General features: G+C 46.3%; 1 protein-coding gene across 1 annotated transcript in view; it reads left to right on the plus strand.

Annotated features, from left to right (window-relative positions):
* The window catches only part of LOC142557812 (uncharacterized), a 54,449-nt gene extending 49,687 nt beyond the window's left edge, over positions 1-4,762 (plus strand). The window contains exon 6 of the mRNA XM_075669956.1: positions 4,239-4,762. Within this exon, the coding sequence (XP_075526071.1) occupies positions 4,239-4,393 (155 nt within the window). The 3' untranslated portion in view covers positions 4,394-4,762. The remainder of the gene's footprint in view (positions 1-4,238) is intronic.
* Positions 4,763-21,470: the final 16,708 nt, after the last annotated feature.

A 21,470-nucleotide genomic window follows, 5' to 3' on the forward strand; every position in this document is an offset into this window, starting at 1 on the left:
CACACCATCCAGAAGGCATCTTTCACGGTTTTCTTCCAACGCCTTTCCTGCTATGCGCCTATTAAGCGCCAGGAACTCATGTGCTTCTATCCGTGGCTCGTGGCTGAATTTCGGACCTTTGTTCAACACCTGCCTGACATCGTTGGGAAGATCAACGTCTCCGATGACCGTCACCAGCCTTTCCGGGGGCTTCTTGTCCTTCTTCAGAGAAGACGACCGTAAACACTGGTTCCGTGTCTGAGCCCATCAAAATATATATGTATATATATATATATTATAGAGAGAGAGAGAGAAAGAACAGCGCATTAGTAACTCCCAGTTATGGATATCCATACATTTGTTCCCGCGAGCAGACATCATGTAATGAATGATTGTAGACCAAAAAATATTTCGCGTTTCTTTCCGGATAAATACATGAACATTAATAATGCCTTGGTTTTCATACTTATTAAGAAGTAAAGGAACATTACAGGTTAGCGATTGCATTAGATAAATTGTTAGCCTTTTTGGCACGAGCCATCTATCCTGGCTGTAGTCCCGACAGTGATTTTACAAGTGAAGAGACTTTGTTAGAGGAAAAAAATATGAATAGAGTAAAGGAAAGCCATACAGATCTGGCAGTTTGAAATCGCATTAAATTTGGTGAAAAGTGGTGATGTTGTGTGGAGGTATGGAACGTTAGCAATAATTCCGACGTGCACGTTTCTGAAGAAAAAGCTTGTGTTAGTGTTCACAGTGGTGCCCCACACATGCATGCAGTAGTTAATATGAGACGCAAATAGTGCCTGGTAAATTTGTAATTTCAACTGTTCTGGAAAGAAATAATATTTTTAAGGCCGTTGTGGCTGGACCATCCCAATGAAGTGGAAAGGAGCGCGTTCGCTTTAGGAATGACATCGCAAGCCTCCAGACCAGAGACAAACAGGCTGGTATGATCCACATATAGAATGGTTGTTGCCTCGCTTTCTGCAAGGGTTCATCGAGCAATAAGGTTCCCAAAGAGCTCCAGCCACACGGGAAGGTGCGAGGTGAAATCCGGCAACACTCATGCAGGCAGCTGTTCCCCCCTCTCCATTCCCCCCAGCCGCACTTTGCTTCGCTGCACCGCTCATTCTTGGCTCAGCAGCCGTCCGATATGGAGGTTCCCATTGTTGATCGCGCCAAGTACGAGATTTGTTCCGCAATTCGCTTTTTGCACGCCAAGGGGACTCCCCCGTGGATATTCATCATCAGTTGACAGAGGCGTATGGCGACAAGTGCATGTCCGTTCAACACGTCCAAAAGTGGTTTAGGGAGTTTAGTGCCGGTTGAAAGAAAGTCCACGATGAAGAACGGAGTGGAAGACCGTCAGTTTCGAAGGTGGTTATCAAGATGGCCCAACGCAAAGTGCTTCGGAAGAGGAGGATCAACATCTGTGAACTTATTGCTCAGATTCCTGGAAGTTCTTACGGTACAGTGGAAAGAGCTTTGACTAAAGTATTGGGGTATCAGAAGTGTTGTGCTCAATGGATACCGCGGCTATTGACATCAGACTACAAGGAGAAACGCCTTGACTGTGCTCGCCAGTTTCTTCAAAATTGTCAAGAAGATAAGGAAGGATTGTTGGACTCCATTTTTATGGGAGACTAAAAGTGGGTGTTTCATTTGACTCCTGATATGAAATAAAAATCCCAAGAGTGGCGTCACCCAGAGTCACCAGTCGCAAAGAAGTTCAAACTCCTTCTGCTGGCAAAGTCATGGCCACTGTTTTTTGGGATCATAAGGGAGTAATGCTGATCGATTTAATGGAACGTGGGACAACAATCAACTCTGAGAGTTATTGTGCAACACTATGAAAACTCAGGCAAGCTATTCAGAACTGCCGGCGAGGACAACTGGCAGCCAGTGTAACACTGCTTCACGACAACGCCCGACCTGACGTCTCCTGTCAAACCCAGGAACTTTTGACAAACTTTGGGTCGACTGTCATGCCCCACCCACCGTACAGTCCGGACCTTGCACCTAGTGATTATCACTTGTTCCCCAAGCTAAAAGAACATTTTAGTAGCCAACGCTTCCGGAGCGATGAAGTCGAAGAGGTGAAATGCTTCCTCAGTGGGTCGGCGGCAGACTTCTACGACACTGGGATACAGAAATTGGAGCACTGTATACAAAAATGCATAGAAAAAGATGGCGATTATGTAAGTTTCATCTTTCCAATAATGTAAATTTCTATGAGAATAAACAATGTTCTCTACTTCTAAAATTGATGGGAACCTTATTTCTGGATCAACCTTCGTATGTCTATCATGTCATTAACATAAATGTCGAAGGGGACCTAAAATGCTGCCCTGTGGGACACCTAACAATATTGCCGTCCAAGGAAATACTATTTCCAATGACAACGCATTGCCTGCAATCAAGCAGATACGAACACAACAAAATATGTCATTCCATGTACACCGTTTGCAGTCAACTCTGTTATTAGAATCTTGTGTTGCAGACTGTCAAAAGCCTTGCTGTAGTCAATAAATATCCAGACTACTAGGTTTCATTTTTCTAGCTTCTTGATTAACACCTGCTGAACAAGCAGTGCAGTTTCGGTAGAGCAGGTCATCAAAGCTGTTTCTCCATCGCCAGGATTTGTGTCATGCTCTCCAACCATGATTCCTCGCTCCTTTGTGCCCTCCAGAGGGGCACGGTCATGGCCCCCCAAACAAGGGGCTTAAATCACCACAGCAATGAAATTGCAATTTTTCGCTTTTAATATGCTTCAGTGCAATACATTGCATAAGCTTCCCTGCTTAACTCAACTGTAATGCGGCAGAGGTGACTTTAGGAAGACTTTCTAGACATGCCAAACAATATGTGCATTCTGGTCAGAACTACACCTGACTTAACATTCCGACATGTCGGCATATGGATGGCCCTTGCGCAGTTTAAGAGCACGAATACGCATGCTGGTTGTGGCTTGAGGAAATGTGATTTCTTAAACAAGTTTCAATGCCAATGCCCTAGACTAAGCTTCACCGCAATGCAGTTGTGTTATGCACTGGAGCTTCTGTAATGTATTGCGGTCCATCACTGCAGCAACGTCAGAACCAGCTTTGAATGGGTGTCATGTGAGTTATTAGATGTCTCGGTGCTCATACTGTAACAGATGACGGCACATGTGCGCATGTATAGTCGGGAACATGTGCAAGGCTGTGTTGCAGTCTCGTATATGGAGCTTGCAAGATGGGCGAAGCAAGGGCCCAAATCACCACAACCCTGCCGGAAATAGCTCTAAATCCCTGCCTGTACACTTCTTAAGGGTTTCGGTGCTTTTACCGTAATCGGAGATTGCACATATAATACTATATTTTCAAAACTGAGCTCATTGGAACATCTTCCTGTTCATGCTATGCAGACAAAAATGAGGAATAAGGGAAAAATTATGCAGATCCCACACCCTGTGGGAATTGATGTAAGTGAAGCTTTCCATGCTGGATGCTCTGATTGACGATAATTAGCAGTGTTGATGGCTAAAGCTTAATTTCTTCAACGTTTAGGCTAACACGAGATTGGCGAATTGATGTTAAACGTTACCTTGTGGGCACCACTGCTGTTTGTCTGCGTAATAGGCAGAACACAGGGAGAGGTGTTTGCATGAGGCATTGTTGTGGGCCATATCTTATAACCCGAGAGGGTTAAGTGTTGTCATTTCCTCATATGGCACATCACGTTATGGCAGAAGTTTTAAACTTGAATTGGATTATGGGGCTGTACGTGCCAAAATGACACTCAGATTATGAAGCACGGCATAGTGGCAGACTCCAGATTAATTTTGACACCGTGATGTTCTTTAATGTGTCCTAAAATCTAAGTGCACAAGGGTTTTCTATTTCGCCCCCGTCGAAATGTGGCTCCCGCGATTGGGATCAAATCCATGACCTCTCGCAATGCCATAGCAGCAGAGCTAATGCAGCGGGCACAGAAGTGTTGATTTGACGGTCAACCACTTCTGTAGTGTTTCCTGGACGCTGCAGTGTGCTTTAATTAATGCGGCTCTGCTTCTGCACGCCGTGTGAATTGCCCGCTTGACATATTTTCATTGTGTTTATTTTTTCAGAAATAGCAGCAATGTATTGTATTGTGCCTTGAACATAAGCACACCGCAACCGCTGTTGTATGTTAGTGGAGTTTCCTTGCCTACTCATGTCACTTCCCCCATCTTATATGGGAACTGCCTCTTCTCCTCCCTCTTCTTCTCTCTACAGTTCTATCTGTGTCCCCTCTCGCCTCGCACATAAGCGCTGCAGTTTCTTCAGTGCTTCTGAGGGGAGTCACGGATAATTGCAGCTGTCAGGTGGCTAATGTGACAACGGCCAGGGAGCTCCAGAGGACATTGTGCACATTCGATGCGGTGGGGTGAAAACAAGCTTCTCCCATCTCCTTTCCTCTCTTACTTGTGCCTGTCATGTATATACACACTCTGAACCCCCCCCCCCCCCCCCGATGTGGTGTGTGTGACATCAGCAGCAGTCCACAGCAGCAGCTGGAGTGGGAAAGTCAGAGGAAGAGACAAAGAAAGCTTCACTTTAAAACAAAATGCGTAAAGGTTTCTATGCTTACCCAATGAGGAAACCCGTCCATCACGTAAGATGATTGCTTTCAAGATAAGGCCCGCATGAGCGAGCGAATTGTAAGATCGGGCCTGCGCAGCCGTGCCATAAGCAGCGGCCGCTGATGTACAGTTGATAATGGTTTGCATCGAGAGGAGGCAGCATCATTGACCACATCTACGTATGATGTCTACCTAACGTGACAGTTCAATTACGTCACGTAGAACAGCACGCATTGGCCAATGCTCATCTTCCATGAAGCAGCAACATCATCCAAATGCACCATAATATAAAAGGAGTGAACAGTGCTACTACTGGCCTCTGCTTCATACTCATGCTGGTCTCAGTTTAACATTTTGGTGTTGCAAATGCGCTTCTCCATTTCATGATTTTTTTCGTGGCGTTTCTCGCAATTATATGAAACGCAGCAGCATATGACGACAAAACAGTAGGTGATCAGTCGCAAATGCTTATGCATCATTTAGATAACTCCCACAGGATACTCTGCATGTAATTTTATCTTTTTCCACTTTCAGTATGCTTCAGCGCTATGGTATGCTTGACCGCGTAACCTTGCTATGTCCAGTGTTTGTGACCCCTTCCCACTGTTGGTATACTTCATCACAATGCTAAGTGCATGGTTGAATGCATAACACCACTGTATTGGGATGAAGCTAACTTATGGGTCTGACATTACAGTTTTAATTTAGCGTACACAACTATAGCGTATGCTATACGCTAAAGTATATATAGCGTATGCTAAGCAGCACACATTTCTTTAGGTTGAGTTGGCCTGTGAGATGTTCAGATCTTAAAGGCCATGTGCCGTCATTGCGGCTATCTCCCGACTGTAGCTATAGGTGGTGCTAACATGTCGGATGTTTTTTTCGTTAGGTTTCAACTCACTCGAAACGAGAAGCGATCTCGAAAACACCACAAGGTTATCCATAATACTCTGTCGTCGAAGCAGCCTGAGACTAAGCGAAAGCCATTTACACAGTCAGTTGCAAAGAACGAAGTCCATTTTACAAAAGCAACGCCAAATTCAATTCGAAGCTGGCAGCCGGGGCCGCCGCCATGTTTCACGCAAATTCCGCAAACCACGCAAAGACACTAATGCTAAATCTGAGAAATAGTGCGCGTACGCTATACGCAATGGGTCGTTTAGCGTTCTGCGCATGCGCAGTGATGACCCACTATATTATAGTGTACGCTAAACTAAAACTGTCTATTATGCAGCACATTTTAGGTGCTTGCTGGTTTTAAAGTCCGAAAGCTGAGATACAACAGCGTCGCACACTATCACGTGAGGAAAACGAACCGCTGCATGCAGCAAGTAGCATCAGCATAAGCACTAGATTACAGTTGAACAGCTCTACAATGAAGACCACAATTAATTTGCCTGTAAAACAAAGAAACTTATGCGTCCCTGGCGGCTGATTTACGTTTATAAAACGAATGCCGCACCAGTGCCGCCACTGCCCCGCGAAGATGTCACCAGGGTAAGCTGTGCGCTAGCGCTAACAGCAGTGTATTTGAAGAGCATGCTGATATTACTAGTTCTGTTGCCCTGCTCCAGGATTCACTCACCTCGTATGCTACTTGTTGTGACGGATCAACGGCTGACGAATGCATGGATAGGCCGCGAATGTCAACGAAGGCGACCAAAAATTTTGCAGCAAGGGAGGCTTAGGAGAACTAGACAATCGGGGGCTTTGCTTTGCATGGTTCCTGCATTTGGTTGGAGAGCAAGCTGGGAACCTCAATGGAGCATAGGGTGGCTACAGTAGAACGTGCTGTCAGGGATATTTTGCAGAGAAAAATTAGCGGTCTATTTCATTAAGTCTCTCTTGAATTCTTGTTAAAGATTTTCTTTTGTTGAAAGTGCTTAGCTATTGTGAGCAGTGAGGTGCGCAACCTTTAAAACAAAGTGACCTGCATAGCAAAGGATTTTGAAGGTGCGAGCACTTTGTTAAAAAGGCGTTTGACTACATAGATACATTCAGAGCAGCGCTTTCTACCCTTTAGCCCATGCAGAATTTGTAGGTCCTATTTGCGCCACCAGGATCTGCCGATGTACTGCAGTGAATCCTTTAATATGTGCCCCAATGTCCAATGCTACGGAGTTCAATATATCCATTTAATGTCTGAGCAAGTTTGATGTATGAAGTTTCATATACATGTAATTCTCTTGGTGATTCACCACCTCTTATTTAAGCAGTAATTCTATTTATAATTGTTTCATATAACAAGGTTTAATTGTAATGAATTATTGCTATACGACATTCTTTCCATTACTATAACTAATACTCTCAAGCTTGGAATCTCCCAGCTTCCTCATACAGTTGGCCAATGGGACAGTGCACCTGACACAACAAGCCATGTTGTACACTTACTCTGTGCATATTCACAGCCCATGCAAGCTTGTGCTGAAAGCTTGTTGGTGCTTGCAGAGGTAAACGTTTCACTTGACTGTTGTAATGATCTCGCTGACTATGTGATGGAATAAACAGTTACTCCACAATAAAACATAGTATGAGGCCATTTTGTAAACATGAGCTTGAAGTAAAACTGTGCCATGCATCGTCGAAAAAGGAAAACAACATTACAGGGATGAGGATACTTATCGTGGGCTTGTCTCTATAGCTTTTATGTCTTGCTTTGTCCACATTATGCTGCACAGTTTTAGTTGAAGCGGTTATTGGCCGGCAGACGTCTTCCCATCATGTTACTACGAGTTTTGATGAAAGCAGTCTTGGCCAGCCTCTCTACCCCTGATTCTCTGGCTTAGGTACTGGTGCCTCCAGTAGTTCAGATTTGAATGGGCGCAAATTAATTTTCCCTCTCAGTGAAATCATACCAACTTTCCCAGGTTACCGGGCTTCTACAATTCCTCCTAAGTTGAACTTGTTCAACAGCTTTACCGAGTACTTTAAGTAGGCAGTGTATTCTATATCGTAGGGCAAACAGAAAATTAGCATAAGCACTCTTGCTTTCAGGCTGCCATAGACTTCGAGTTAAAAGTGCAGTCGAGATCAACATGTCCAACCTTGATCCCTCCAGCCAATGTGTCAGCCTTCCCTATGAGCCACTACTTGCGAAGGTGAACATACCTTTTGTTTCATGCAAAACATTTTGTTAACTGTTTCCAGGAAAAAGTAGTTCAAGCATAAATGGCCAACGCATGCTCTTCATACCAGGTTGCCATAGATAATGGAGACGATAGGAAAGTACAGGCCAGCGTCGCTGTCCCAGATCCATCCGGCAGCTTTTCTGTCACAGGTCCATGTGTCCTAACTGCTGGTCTTCAATGGGAGTTGACACTGTCTCCTTCTATAGGGGGCATTTTCTGACATGCTCTTCTGTGGGAGAATGCCCCATTCATAAAATGAAACAACAAAGATTGGACACAAAATGGTGCAGCTCATTAAAAGAAAATTACTTGCTGGGTTCGCCACTGGGCCGTATGCGTCGGCGCTCGTGACTCGACAAAAAGCAGCCGCAGCGGCACGCGCGGCTGCACAGGCTTCACATAGTTTCGTGCCCATCGCAAGAGGGGCACCTCACGGCTACATTCGGATATTGCCGGCGCACAAGGAGGAAGTGCAGAAACATGCACGCTTGCAGTCTCAGAGGGACGCGCATGCGTGCAAACTCGATACCATGGGTGCACAGCTAGAAGGGAAGAAGGGTCGTTTTGCCACACGCTTGCGCACCCTGTAACATCTTGTGGGCGAGTGTACATGCTAGACATGTCTGTAGTGCTTATTTTTGAAATGTGATCCTTTGGGATGTATAATACATATAATATGCATCTTAGCTTTGTTGTGCATTAAGAAGAATTTTTTTTACAAATACTATATAATTATCTGAAAAGATGAATGTTTCTTTAGATTTCACACATTTCTTTTGCTACATTGTAAATGTATATCCTAATAGATTAGTGTTTCGTATGTTATACGTTTGCTGATAGGAGACTTACTGCTGCCATGCGAGGGCCTTCAGGCACATTAAAGCTGTATGTTGCAGCTTTTCGCCTGGAGGACACCCAACAAAGTTTGTTGGAAATAAAACCATTTCTGGTATGGTAAGTTGAAAATTCTATTTCAAGTCGCTGCCCCTAGACCCTTCGTGCCAACCGCCATTTTGGCAAGGCTGTGTGATGTCTGGGAATAAGGCTGCTTCGATGGATTTCAAGACCAGATAGCAGCCTTCCTTCACACACTCTGGCACCAAAAAGGGCAGCACAGGTGTCAGTGTTACTTGTGCTACAATTCCTTCACTTGTGCTATAAATAGCAGCAGCAAACTGCCAAGATGCAAAAGCAAAACAATGAATGAGGGCCATAACGTATTTCCCAGCTCCTGAAATCAGTTCCAGTTTTTTCAATAGACAAAAGCATGGCCTTCAAGATCAGCTTCGATTACCAGTGGGAACAGTTTCCGAGGGTGCCAATTCATTTCATCAAGACTCAGTGTTGCCACACTGCTTTTGATTGAAGTGTGAGAAAAAAATATTGAAGTGAACGTTTTCTAACACATTGAATGCAGTCAAATTTTCTTTCTGTTATGCTTTCCTTTTATTTCAAAGCAAAAAAAAACCAAAAATCTAGGAAAGCAAGAAGCAAAACAGAAAGAAAAATATCTCAGTATAGGGCATCATTGCACAGTGTTGTGAAACCAGATGTGCACGCCTGTGAGGGTGATGATTGGCCAAGTGTGTGCACTATACATTCAGTGATGCTACAGGCATGCACTCTGCTGTTTGCGTTTCATTTGACGCTGATAGTACATCCACACAATGTAGCCACAGGGACAAGTGAGCAGTCAAGTGAAGCTTTTTGAGATCATGTTTAGTTCGATCATGCAAATAAAATGCATTAATTAATCATATGCCATTAAAGATACAAGCACAAGTACACAAATTACTGTGCATGACAGGAGTGGCTGCGAAGATGTATAAGGCTCACACAAAGGCCGGACAGCAGACAAAGGACGATGATATTTAACTCATTTCGCCAGGAAAAATGACTTCGAAGTTTGTGCATTAAGTACGAAGAAAATCCGAGGATACCTAAGCACTTCTTATGAGTTGTGAACACTTTAATGTCCAACTGAACGCCACTGAGCAGTCCGAGTTATGAACCCCTCGCAGGCAAGCGGGCACGTTAAGACGCTTGGCACATATTGATTTAACTTAGCCTCACCGAGGCGCAGTTAGAACACACACAAGAGCTTGAGTAGACAAGGAACAGGTGGTAACACAGGCTTGCGAGAGGGAAGGTGATGTTTTGTCGTAACAATGCACTCTCCCCTCGCGAAGTAGCGCAGCAGCAGATGTTCCCCTTCACTCGCTTTCCTCTGCTGAGACACGAGCCAGCAAATGCAAGCTAGTGTCATGAGCGCGCCTCGTGTGCTCACATGGCGTCACAGTTAACGGGAAATTAGGCACCGTTTTGCTGCTACAGGTGCTGCCGGCTTTTTCACTGAAGGAACCATTTAACATTCTTGCATAAAAAAAAATCCTGTCACTGACCACATAATAAACAGCAATAAAGAAATTCCGTTAAAAGTATTGCATCAAACCAGCTCAGAGCACGAAAGATTGACCAAAGCTGTCAAGCTTGGCTGCTGAAAATTAATGTCTTGTAGCAAGGTTTAACGAGCGAAAATGATATGCAAGAATACTCAGAATGATGCGAATGCTCAGATGCTAAGCTCTGCTCTTGTGCAGGAGCTTGGCAATGCAGCTGGCATAAATGCCAGTCTTCTGACTACTACTCTGGTTTCATGAAAAGTAGGTTATTCTGGCAAGAGTATCACTGCAACATCACTGCAGTGCATTTTTACTTCACAGTGAGTAAGTACACTTTTACTTCACTGTGTCAGATAAACAAGTCGACAGACGTTTGAAGTGGTTCAACCACGATTCACAGCTGGAGAACAGGATAGCAACCATAGAATTTGGCAAGATGATTAGACAACAGGCAAAGGAGAGTGGACAAAAGTTGGAGGTGAAAGCTGTTCTGTTTGACTGTGGCGAGGTGTAATGGAGTCGTCAAGCAACAGGCAATGGCGATGGTGCTTCCTAGCGTGCTGATATTGTTCTGGCTGCAAGGCACATAATGGTGATTACTGCATTTTATAGTGTCCCATTTTTCTTTAGATGACAAAGTATTTAAATTTGTGTATTGGTTACATTAGCAGTGACATCCAAAATCCAGATTTGTACTGGGCAAAGACAATACTTAAAAATTAAGTTCAGTGGTTTTACATGCCAAAATCACTAAATGATGATGAGGGATGCAATAATGAGAAACTCTGGATTAATTCTGACTACCTGGGTTTAACATGCACCCAATGCAAAGCGCACAGCATTTTTTGCATTTTGCCCCGATCGAAATGTGGCCGCAGGGGCTTGGATTTGATCGCACGGCCTTGGGCTTAGCAGCCAACACCAAAGCCACAGCATCAGTAACATTAAAACAAAGCAGTGATTTGATAAAGCGTGTAAGAGCACAACGGTTTTTAAGCATTGCTTCATGCTAAGGTCTAAGTTTGGTACTGTCACACAACAACCACAATAATGAGATGAACAACGGGGGTAAAATGCTAAATTAAGCTGCAAAATTATGAAACAAAAGCCTTTGAAGCTGTGAAGTTCTTTAGGAACTTGCAAGGTGTGGACATTTGGACATGCAAAGGATGTAGCCTTTGGAAACAACTTGCCAAGTTAATTAGTTGTTTTTTGCTAAAGCAATACTTCATCACAAAGCAAATAGCTATAATTTCAGTATGCTCCAAGACTGAATGCCCTATGATGAAAATTTCTATTGCATTTCTAGCAAGTTATATGGAGCAACCAAAGGTAAGAGACATTTGATGCTAGTGTTCAATAAATTTCAGTTATTAGACAGCACTCGTCCAGTGCCCTTCCGTGTGTCTTCCATTGCTTCCGCACTGATTAGTAAGTATGATGCTAGTGACTGCAATAGAATACGCGAAGGCCGAGAAAATAGCAATGGCAATGAAGAGCTATTGCTTGAACAAAAAAAAAAAAAAAAAGGAAAGCATAGGTGTAGTGCCAAAGCAGAAAGGAGAACATGAACGAAAAGTATGTGCAAAGTCATACATGACAAGAGAAAGCAGCAGGCAAGATGTGGTGAGCAGGGGGGTGGGGAGGAGTATTCTGTAAGAGCCCACCTAGTGGACTGTCCATTTCGGCCGCTACTGATTGGCTAGGGCTGCTCGTCTCCTCCTCTCACAGAGCTGAATCCAATCAGCAGTGGCCGAAATGGACAGCCCACTAGGTGTACTCTTACAGAATACACCCCCCCCCCCCAGGAGAAAATGATGAGATGGATTCTTGCCTTGTGAAGTGCAGCAACTGCTCTTTTTTTTTTTTTTCTGTTCAGAGCGAACGTGAGTGAGACTGGAGATGTAATGGTGATGTGAGGCTTTGATGTGGAGATAAGCTGTGGTCTGGGATGAAGCACAATTTTGGTTTCCAGCTGTGGATGAATTTCCAGGAGACCCTGCAGATAAAAGTTTTTTTAGCAATTAATAATTCACGTATCTGGCGAAGGAAATCATTACAGTGAACATGCGGCATAAGCAATAGACAGCCAGGCACATATAGCAAAAGACAGTGCCACTGTAGAGGAATGGAGACAGGGAAGAGCAACAAAAAGTGATCAAGCATGTGCAGGGAGAAGGGTACAGAAAAACTACAAGGGATCACACAAAGGAGATCAGTTTGACAGTGACGACAAGAGCAGCACTTATGAGCACAAATTTCAGAAGAAAGTAGCAAATTAATCGGGTCATCAGGTGCCAAAGAGCAAGCACTTTCTGTCACGAATGCTACTGATGCCAAGCATCAGTCCTGGCGCTGTTAAGGAAGTGACGGCGCAGTTGTGGCAAGGGATAGCAGCAGGTGTCTCACAAAAATGGCAGTACTGGGCTACAGTGAGCCAAGTGTACCAGCCTGTGCTTCTTGAAATCTGTCGCCTATGTCGAGTTGAAATGTACTGCTAAAGTGGGTGTACGTCGGAAAGACTTTCTCGCCCGTGCGGCGCTCGTGCCGAGTTGGTGATGGCGGATTATTGATTTAATGAGCCATCTTTCGTCTCATTAAAGATGTTTTGAGTCTCTTCTCGGGCGAGGAATAGGGGCCATAGTGTAGACCAGGCATGCTCTCCTGAAGCAGTACCTTCGCTCGTGCAACGCTTTTTGTACGCTGCTCTCTGACTTTTAAATGGAATATTTGAATGGTCCCCTTCGATATAAATAAAGGTTCTTCAGCAAAACCATGTGCAATAAATCGGTAAGCGGGAGCCGCAGAGCTAGCGAAACGGAAGCAAAGCAGGCAAGTAGGACGTACATTTAAATTAAATTATGGGGTTTTAAGTGCCAAAACCACTTTCTGATTATGAGGCACGCCGTAGTGGAGGACTCCGGAAATTTCGACCACCTGGGGTTCTTTAACATGCACCTAAACCTAAGCACACGGGTGTTTTCGCAATTCGATCCCATCGAAATGCGGCCGCCGTGGCCGGGATCGGATGTACATTTAGACAGAGCGTTATTATAAGCTCAGGTGCTCTCGTGAGGGCTCCGTTTGCCGGTGACGTATGCCGTCCTGTCGCAGTACTGGTAAAAATCCATTATATCGTCGGGACGAAAAAAGCACCCCGCCACTTCTATAACACCAGTCGGAACACTGCGGCCGCCATCACGTGGTCTACGGCCATAAATTGCATAACGACTTTCGCTTTTCCCAGCTACAGGGTGCTAAATGTGTTTCGACATGCAGACATGCATGTTCACGCGTATCTCTTGAAGGGTGCAGTATGCACCGATAACCAACACATCATGGACACGGCGTAATGCTTTGGCATTACGCCGTGGCATTAAGTTATCCGATTGGTCCTCGATATCACAGGTTCACTGATCCCGTCGCACGTTCCGTATGTTACCAAAAAGCGCAACAAACCTACCGGCAACATCCAAGGAGGCGCAGGAGGAACACTTATGCACGACGCATGGCACGCACGGCTTCGTCAAGAAAGGAGACATTGATTTGAAGGATCGCCAGCCGACACACGGCAAAATGCGCGCCTAGGGACAAACGCATGCGAAACAAGCAAATCGGCTTCTCCTCCGTAGTACCTAGGCAAAGGGAGAAATTTCAGGCGCAAACGCCCCCAGATTTTCTCTCTCGCACCCGCTGAAACGACTGGCCAATCCCGTGAACTGGCGTTTCCTCTAATGACCGTCTCGTCTTCGGGAGTCGTCGCAGTCTGACGGAGGAGCGCGTAAGTTGCGGTCGTACTGCTTTGCGACCCGCCGTGGTTGCTTAGCGGCTATGGTGTTGGGCTGCTAAGCACGAGGTCGCGGGATCGAATCCCGGCCACGGCTGCCACATTTCGATGGGGGCGAAATGCGAAAACACCCGTGTACTTAGATTTAGGTGCACGTTAAAGAACCCCAGGTGGTCCAAATTTCTGGAGTTCCCCACTATGGCGTGCCTCATAATCAGAAAGTGGTTTTGGCACGTAAAACCCCATAATTTTTTTTGCTGCTTTGCGCGAAGCTCGAGCGTCTTCTCAATAGTGGCCGCTTCGCTAATCCATTCGGCGACGATCCTCGGCGGGTTGCGAATGAGAGCGGCGAAAAGTTGCACCTTGACGGCCCTCATAAGGTACTGAAGCGTCTTGTCTTCAGTCATGTTGGCGTCCGCGTGGCGGAAGAGCTTTTGCATTTCTTCCGCACGGTTACACGGACTCGTTTGGATGCTGCTGGCGAGTTTGGAGCAAGGCCTCAGCTCGTTCTTTGCGTAGAATACTTGCGAAAGTTGCACATAAATGCCTCTTGAAAGCCTCCCACGTTGTCAAGGACAGCTCCTGGTTCTCGTACCAGGTTCTAGCAGAGTCTTCGAGAGAGAAGAAGACGTTGCGAAGTTTGTCTTCGTCAGACCACTTGTTGAAGGTTGCAACTCGTTCGTAACGCTCCAGCCAATCTTGTACATCCTCGCAAGTGAAGCCGCTAAAAAGCAGAGGTACTCACGGCTGCTGGACGACGAGCGGCGCAAGTGTGATGGCGGCTTGCATTGGTGACGTCGAGCGGTGGTTCACACGGTGACCAGTGGCAGGCAGTGGTCCCGATTCAGCCGGCATTCCTTGTAGTAGGCGGCTGCTCCGGGTTTCTTCCTTCGTATCTTCTCTGGAGCTGTCTTCAGTGTGGCCAGCTCCAGATGCACTTGGGCTGGTGTCACGGCTCTGAGGGGGTGTCCGAAGCTTAAGCACCTCCACCAAAATGTCACGTAGGTGACGGTGAGCTGCCTGACACGCAGGCAAACAGAAAGGGACACTGCCGTCGGTGGTTTCCCTTTTGCCCTAAATCAAACGAACAACTCGGTGACGGCGAAAGCAGCAAGCGCGTCTAGGGCGTTCGTCGGACTGAGACTTCTCTATGCTGAGACAGCGCAAGCGGTGGTCCCGTATTTATACATTTCGCGTCCGTGATTGAAACGCGTTTACGCGTCAAGCGGCGCCGCTTGCGTCGCAGCGATGCCGGTATCTCTGACGTCGCTCGCGTCGCTACAAGCCGAAATAAACGCGCATGGCACTATATACAATTTTATATGACCAACTAAACCTCAGCTCTCCGCTGTGTGTGAAACAATCCAGCACTAGACGAACATGTCATAGCCACCAATCTCTTCAACCAATCTTTGCGAGAACATCTTTTATGCACAGTTTTTATCCACTGACAATTTCTGACGTGCATTGTCTTCCAGAAAGCTTAGTTACATCATCAAACTTTGACCAGGCACTGCATCAATTATTTTTTATGCATTCGTTACCTTGATGTATAGATATACGTATATGTTTCTTGCTTTCACATTGCTTCTATTTGTATTGTAGGTGACTTGTACTTTTATTCGCTTGCTTGTATGCACTATTTATGTATGCCGCTCCTGGTAGGGCCTATATGCTGGCCTGTATATTGAAGTAAATAAATAAATTAAACTTTGCGACTTTATTTCAGCAGTTGCGACAGACCCAACCAGTGGCGTAGCCAGAAATTTTGTTCGGAGGGGGGAGGGGCCCCCGATGCAGCTCGGCCTCCTCCTCGTAGAATTTGTCGAGGGATCAAATACATGAATAATAACTGCATTGTCATTGCCAGACATGCTGCAAACGAATTCTTAAACACTACGCACTGTCAAGACAAGTATGTATTTTTTCATAAAAGAATATACTCGTATGTCCCAAAAATTGTGCCCGAAATAACTGATATCAATGCTTCGATGTTTTTGTCTATTTAATTAGTAAATGAAATATCACGCCAACTTTAGAAATATATCAATTCGAAACCAGCAAAACAGTGCATGCCGCTGATATGAAAAAAAAATGTAAAGGCCATGAAATCAACAATTTGAGGACCAATATGTTAATAAAACTTTGTCAGTCAAGAACCTTGTTTACGCTTTGAACTTATGCAAAGGCCAGGGAAGGATCTTAATGACGTTGTCATTTGTTCTGATGTATTGCGCAGGAGCAGTTGTCATCGGTCGTGCGTTGTAATGGCACCGAAATTATAGTCGCAACAGAGAGCACGTATAGAAAGCAGGAGTTCTGCAGAATATACGAGGGCGAGTCAAATGAAAGTGACCCAATGCGAATATATGACAAACGGGGTACCTTATTTAAATCTCGTCTCGTAAAGCTCCTCGGGTTGCGTCTTGAAAAAGTCCGCGACTGACTCTTTCACGTCATCGTCGCGCGCGAGTCCAGTTCAGTTGACCCAAAATGTGGAAGTCGCAAGGCGACAAGTTTGGGCAGTATGGCGGATGTTGCAGCATTTCCCACTTGAACTTGCCAGTTTTGTGTTAATCACATCAGCGACGTGGGAACGGGCAACGTCGTGAAGCAAGATGTTCCCAATGCTCAATTTCCCACGTCGTTTGTTCTTGATTGCGACGCGCAGCCGATCCGACCTTTCACAATATCTGAAACGATTTAAAATCTCTCCAGGTTTAGAAAATTCGATCAGTAATGGTCCCTAACGATCTAAAGAGAAGTCAACACTTTTTCGGCAGAAATGACGGCCTTTGTTTTCCTTGGGAGTGGTGAATTTAAATGTTTCCACTGTAACCTTTGCCGTAGTGTTTCAGGCTAGTAGTGGCGGCACCATGAGTCATCCCCGGTCACAATTGCAGACAAAAAGTCGTCACCCTCATCTGGGGTTCTTTGACGCGCACTTAAATCTAAGTACACGGGTGTTTTCGCCTCCATCGAAATGCAGCCGCCGTGACCGGGATTCGATCCCGCGACCTCGTGCTCAGCAGCCCAACACCATAGCCACTGAGCAACCACGGCCTTTTCAATTGTGTTGGGGGTGATTGCACGGTGGCTTTGGCCCGGCCATGGATCGTCTTTGTAACTTTCATGTCCTTCTTTGAACAGTTTGCTACAACGCTTCACAGTGGCCAATGAAACGCAATGTTCAACGCATACGGCAGCCATACGGCGAATAATTTCTTTTTGGGAAGCATCTTCATTTGTCAAAAACCTCACGACACCAAGCTGTCCAACTTTTGGAGTGTCCATTATGTCACGCAATCATGTTCAACCCAGTGTATGAGAGCATTAAAAAACATTTAACCTCACCTCTGCATGTCACTTGTAGATGAGATGCGTATGTGCTACGCGCATGCCTCGAAAATAATGAACCGAACCATTATTGCGCGGCGCGGGTTGTCTCACTTTCATTTGATTCGCCTTCGTACATTAGAAATGCGAAGATACAATGGAATATACAAATGTGAAGATACAGCTTGATACAGGGCAAAAAATTGTCACTGGAAACAAAGTTCACCGCGCATTTACACAAAACCTCGCAACAAGATGTTTAAATATGCGTATAAGTCTCCAATAAATCTACGTACCTAAGAAAAAGCCACTATATATAATGCATCAAACAAGGCAAATAAACACGTTGCGCAACCACAGATTCACAGATCGCAGCAACCCCCCCTCCCTCCACTCCCAAAATGTATCGCGTGCGACGGAAGGCGGCGCGCTTCCTCCCCACTTTTCTCCCTTGCGCACACAAGACTGAGCCACCATCGTCGGCTCAACCCCTCCCCCCCCCACGCTTTCACTCGCACATAGAGCATGCGGCGCGCGGTCACGATGTTATCGCCCTTGGCCTTTATTTATACGGAACATGAGGGCAACGGCAGGAATGCGCCTGTAGTCTTCATATAGCTGCAATCGCAATAATATAATATCCGGCAACTGAAGCGTCCCGTGGCCCATTACTTTCCGCAAAAGAAGTAACAAAATCGAACTTTCACCATGCGACAATTCATTGCGCCGCAACAATGTCTTCTTTTTTTTCTTTTGTGGGGCGGGGGGCGGCGAAATAGAATAACGCAAAGGAAAGCATGTTGGCTACAATCGAATGCCTACTTTGGGCACCTAGTATGGCTACCGAAGGAATATCGAAGAAAACGTGTGACGCTTGGTCCACAGAAAACCATACGCATACTGCTCGGTATCCTACACCGGCGAGACATAATTTTCCGGAGAGGTTGCGCTCAAGCGAATGCGTTGCAATCCATCGAGTCCCCGCACTGCTGGCGGCGAGCGACTATGCATTGTTTCTTTTTCTCGTCTGCCAGCCAGAAAGCGTCCAGGTGAAAAGGCGGCCAGAGAAAAACGAACGCGCATCCAAGTGCGCCGCGCGGTTGTGGATGCAGCACGAGAAAAACGCATGCGCTCTGGTTGGATCGGCAGCCCGTGGGTTGCGAGAACAACAACAACAAAAAATAGGCTCAATGTATCCTCGCGAATAAAAGTCTAGGTAGAAAAATAAATAAGAACTTAGTTATAATGGTGGCTTTAGTGTCTTGAATGGATGCTTTGGCGCAGGTGAAAAAAAAAATGTTCATATTCTTTTCTGTGACCTGATGGCACAAATGAACCACCACAACGCTTTGTCTCATCGGACCTCGCTGCGTGCTTTGTCAGCTTGTCTGAAAGTATGTTGATTTGGCTTGTCTCGTTGTATCGCCCGATGTACGACTTTAGAAACGTCGATGCACCTTTGGCGTCAAATGTTTACAACAGCATTAAACCCACAAAGTTCCGGAATTGAAAATCTAAAGCACGACTTTGGAAATGTCAATGCACCTTTCGCATCAAAATGTTATGAGAACTTTATACCCACAAAGTTTCAGAATTGATATCCAAGCGCTCCATAGATTCCGCGGCCTCCGCGAGATGTCGAGACGACCCCGCTCGCCATCAAAACGCCCTTGAAATTTTGTGCTCGGTGGGGCTCCTTGCGTTACGATATTCGAGTCCCGATGCATGGGCGTTTCCGCGAAATCCAGCCCGATTTCTCAATGTTTGCGCTAAAGTGTCTTTTCGAGCGTGAATTAAGGACATTCTAGACAAAATCGAGCATGATTTCCGGCGCCGGGAGGTGTATTGGTCGGCGGCGCATGAGAGCACGAAAAAATTTCGGGGGGGGGGGGGGGCTGAAGCGCCATAAGCCCTTTACCTGGCTACGCCCCTGGCCCGCCACCCCTCCCTCCACTCCCCCTGACGTATCACGCGCGATGGAAGGCGGCGCGCTTCCTCCCCGCGTTCCTCCCTTGCGCACACAATACTGAACCACCACCATCGGCTCACCCATGCCTCCCCCCCCCCCCACTATGTTTTCATTCGCACATACAGCATGCGGCGCGCGGTCACAAGGTTATGGCCCTTAGACTTTATACGGAACATGAGGGCGACGGCAGGAATGCGCCTGCAGTGTCCATATGATTGCTATCGCAATAATATAATACGCAAATGAAGCGTCCCGGAGCCGACTGATTTCCGCAAATGAAGAACCAACAAGCTGGAACATCACCATGCGACAATGCGCTGCGCTGCAACGTCTTTTTTTTTTCTTTTGTGCGGCGGGGGAACCGAAATGAAGAAATGCAAGGGAAAACATGTTGGGGGGGGGGGGGCAAAATCGAATGCCTACTTTGGGCACCTAATGTGGCTACCCACGGAATATCGAGGAAAACGTGAGACACTTGGTCCACAGAGAACCATACGCATGTTGCTCGGTATCCTACACTGGCGAGACAAGACTTTCCGGAGAGTTTGCGCTCAAGCGAACGCGTTGCAATCCGCCGAGTCCCCACAGTGATGGCGGCGAGCGACTATTATTTCTTTTTCTCGTCTGCTAGCCAGAAAGCGTCCAAAACTCTGCCAGGCTAAAATACACTTGGCTAGAGAAAAACGAACGCGCATCGAACGTGCCGTGCGGTGGTCGGGGCAACACGAGAAAAACGCATGCACTGGCTGGCGCCGGTTGCGAGAACAAGAAAATTGAAGAGGCTCACGGTGTCGTCGCAAATAAAAGTCAAAGTTGAAAAAAAAACAGATAGGAACTTCGTTACCTTTGCTGGCTTTAGTGTCGTGACATTAATGCTTTGGCGGAGGTGAATGAAAATGTTGATATTCTTTTCTGTGTCATGACGGCACAAATCAACCGCCACAACGCTTTGTCTCATTGGGGCTCGCTGCTTGCTTTGTCAACTTGTCTGATAGTGTGTTGATTTGTCATGTCTCATTGTATGTTCCGATGTATTTTAGAAAAGTAAATGCACCTTTGGCGTCAAATGTTTATAACAACATTAAACGCACAGAGTCCCGTAATTGAAAATCTAAAGCACGACTTTGTTTAATCAGCTCATCAACCTTTGAAATTATGCGCAAAGATTGCAATTATGTCAGTGCATCTTTCGCATCAAAAATTTCGGGAATAATAATCCATGCGGTCCGTAGATTCCGCGGCCTCAACGAGATGCCGCGACGAGCCCGCTCGCCATCAAAAAGCCCTTGAAACTTTGGGCTCGGATGGGGCTCATAGAGTTATGTGACCCCCGGTGCATGGGCGTGGCCTCGAAATCCAGCCCGAGTTCCCAATGTGCGAGCTTAAATGTCTTTTTGAGCGTGAGAAATACATTCTAGACGAAATCTAGAGTGATTTCTGGCGCCGGGGATTGTTTTGGTCGGCGGTGCATGGACAGCCCGAAAAAATTTCGGGGGGGGATGAATCCCCATAAGCGCCCCCCCCCCCTGGCTACGCCCCTGGACCCAACTGCAGATCCACCTGCCGTCCATTCCTCTTCCTTATTTTCGCACTAGCTCATGCGGATGACCAGGACTGCGCCAGGAGAAAGATGTACCACAGGTGGCCCCTCTTCCCCACAGCAGACAAGTGGGTGTGGTCACTTGCAAAGACGTTCAGGTGGGCACGCTTATAATGGGGGCAAGTTTGAACCTCTCAAGAGTGACTGTGTCTCACGCCTAATGCGCAGTTTAGTAAAGTGCTGTTGTGAACACTTGACGACTGGAAAGGGGCTGTCATAGCGAGGTTGAAGAGGACGACAAGGCTCCTCAGTACAGATGAAAACGAGATGATGTTTGCAGGCTTGAGGGCAGGAAAACGTCACGTGGACTAGTGTGAGCGGAAGTCGGCGGAGGACGCAACATTTGTATTAAAGTCCGCAGACGCTGGACGAAAGAAGCTGGATCAGGAACAAGCAGCTTCGGCGAGGCGGCAACGGGATAGCGTAGGGTGCCGCCATAAACCCAACAGGAGAGCTCCGGTCGGAGGATAGATCAAACGCCAAGCAGCATGAGTGGCAGGTGTGAAACCCAATCGTCAGCACGAGGCTGAGCAGCAACCGCTGTTTTCAACTGCCAGTGCAGCCTCTCAACGATAACGTTTGATGCCGGGTGATAAGTAGCTGTGCGTGTGCGCATACAGCCCAGAAGAGACGTTGGGGATGTGAAAACGGCAGACTCGA

This window comes from Dermacentor variabilis, chromosome 9, assembly GCF_050947875.1.
Source record: "Dermacentor variabilis isolate Ectoservices chromosome 9, ASM5094787v1, whole genome shotgun sequence".
Lineage (NCBI taxonomy): Eukaryota > Metazoa > Arthropoda > Arachnida > Ixodida > Ixodidae > Dermacentor > Dermacentor variabilis.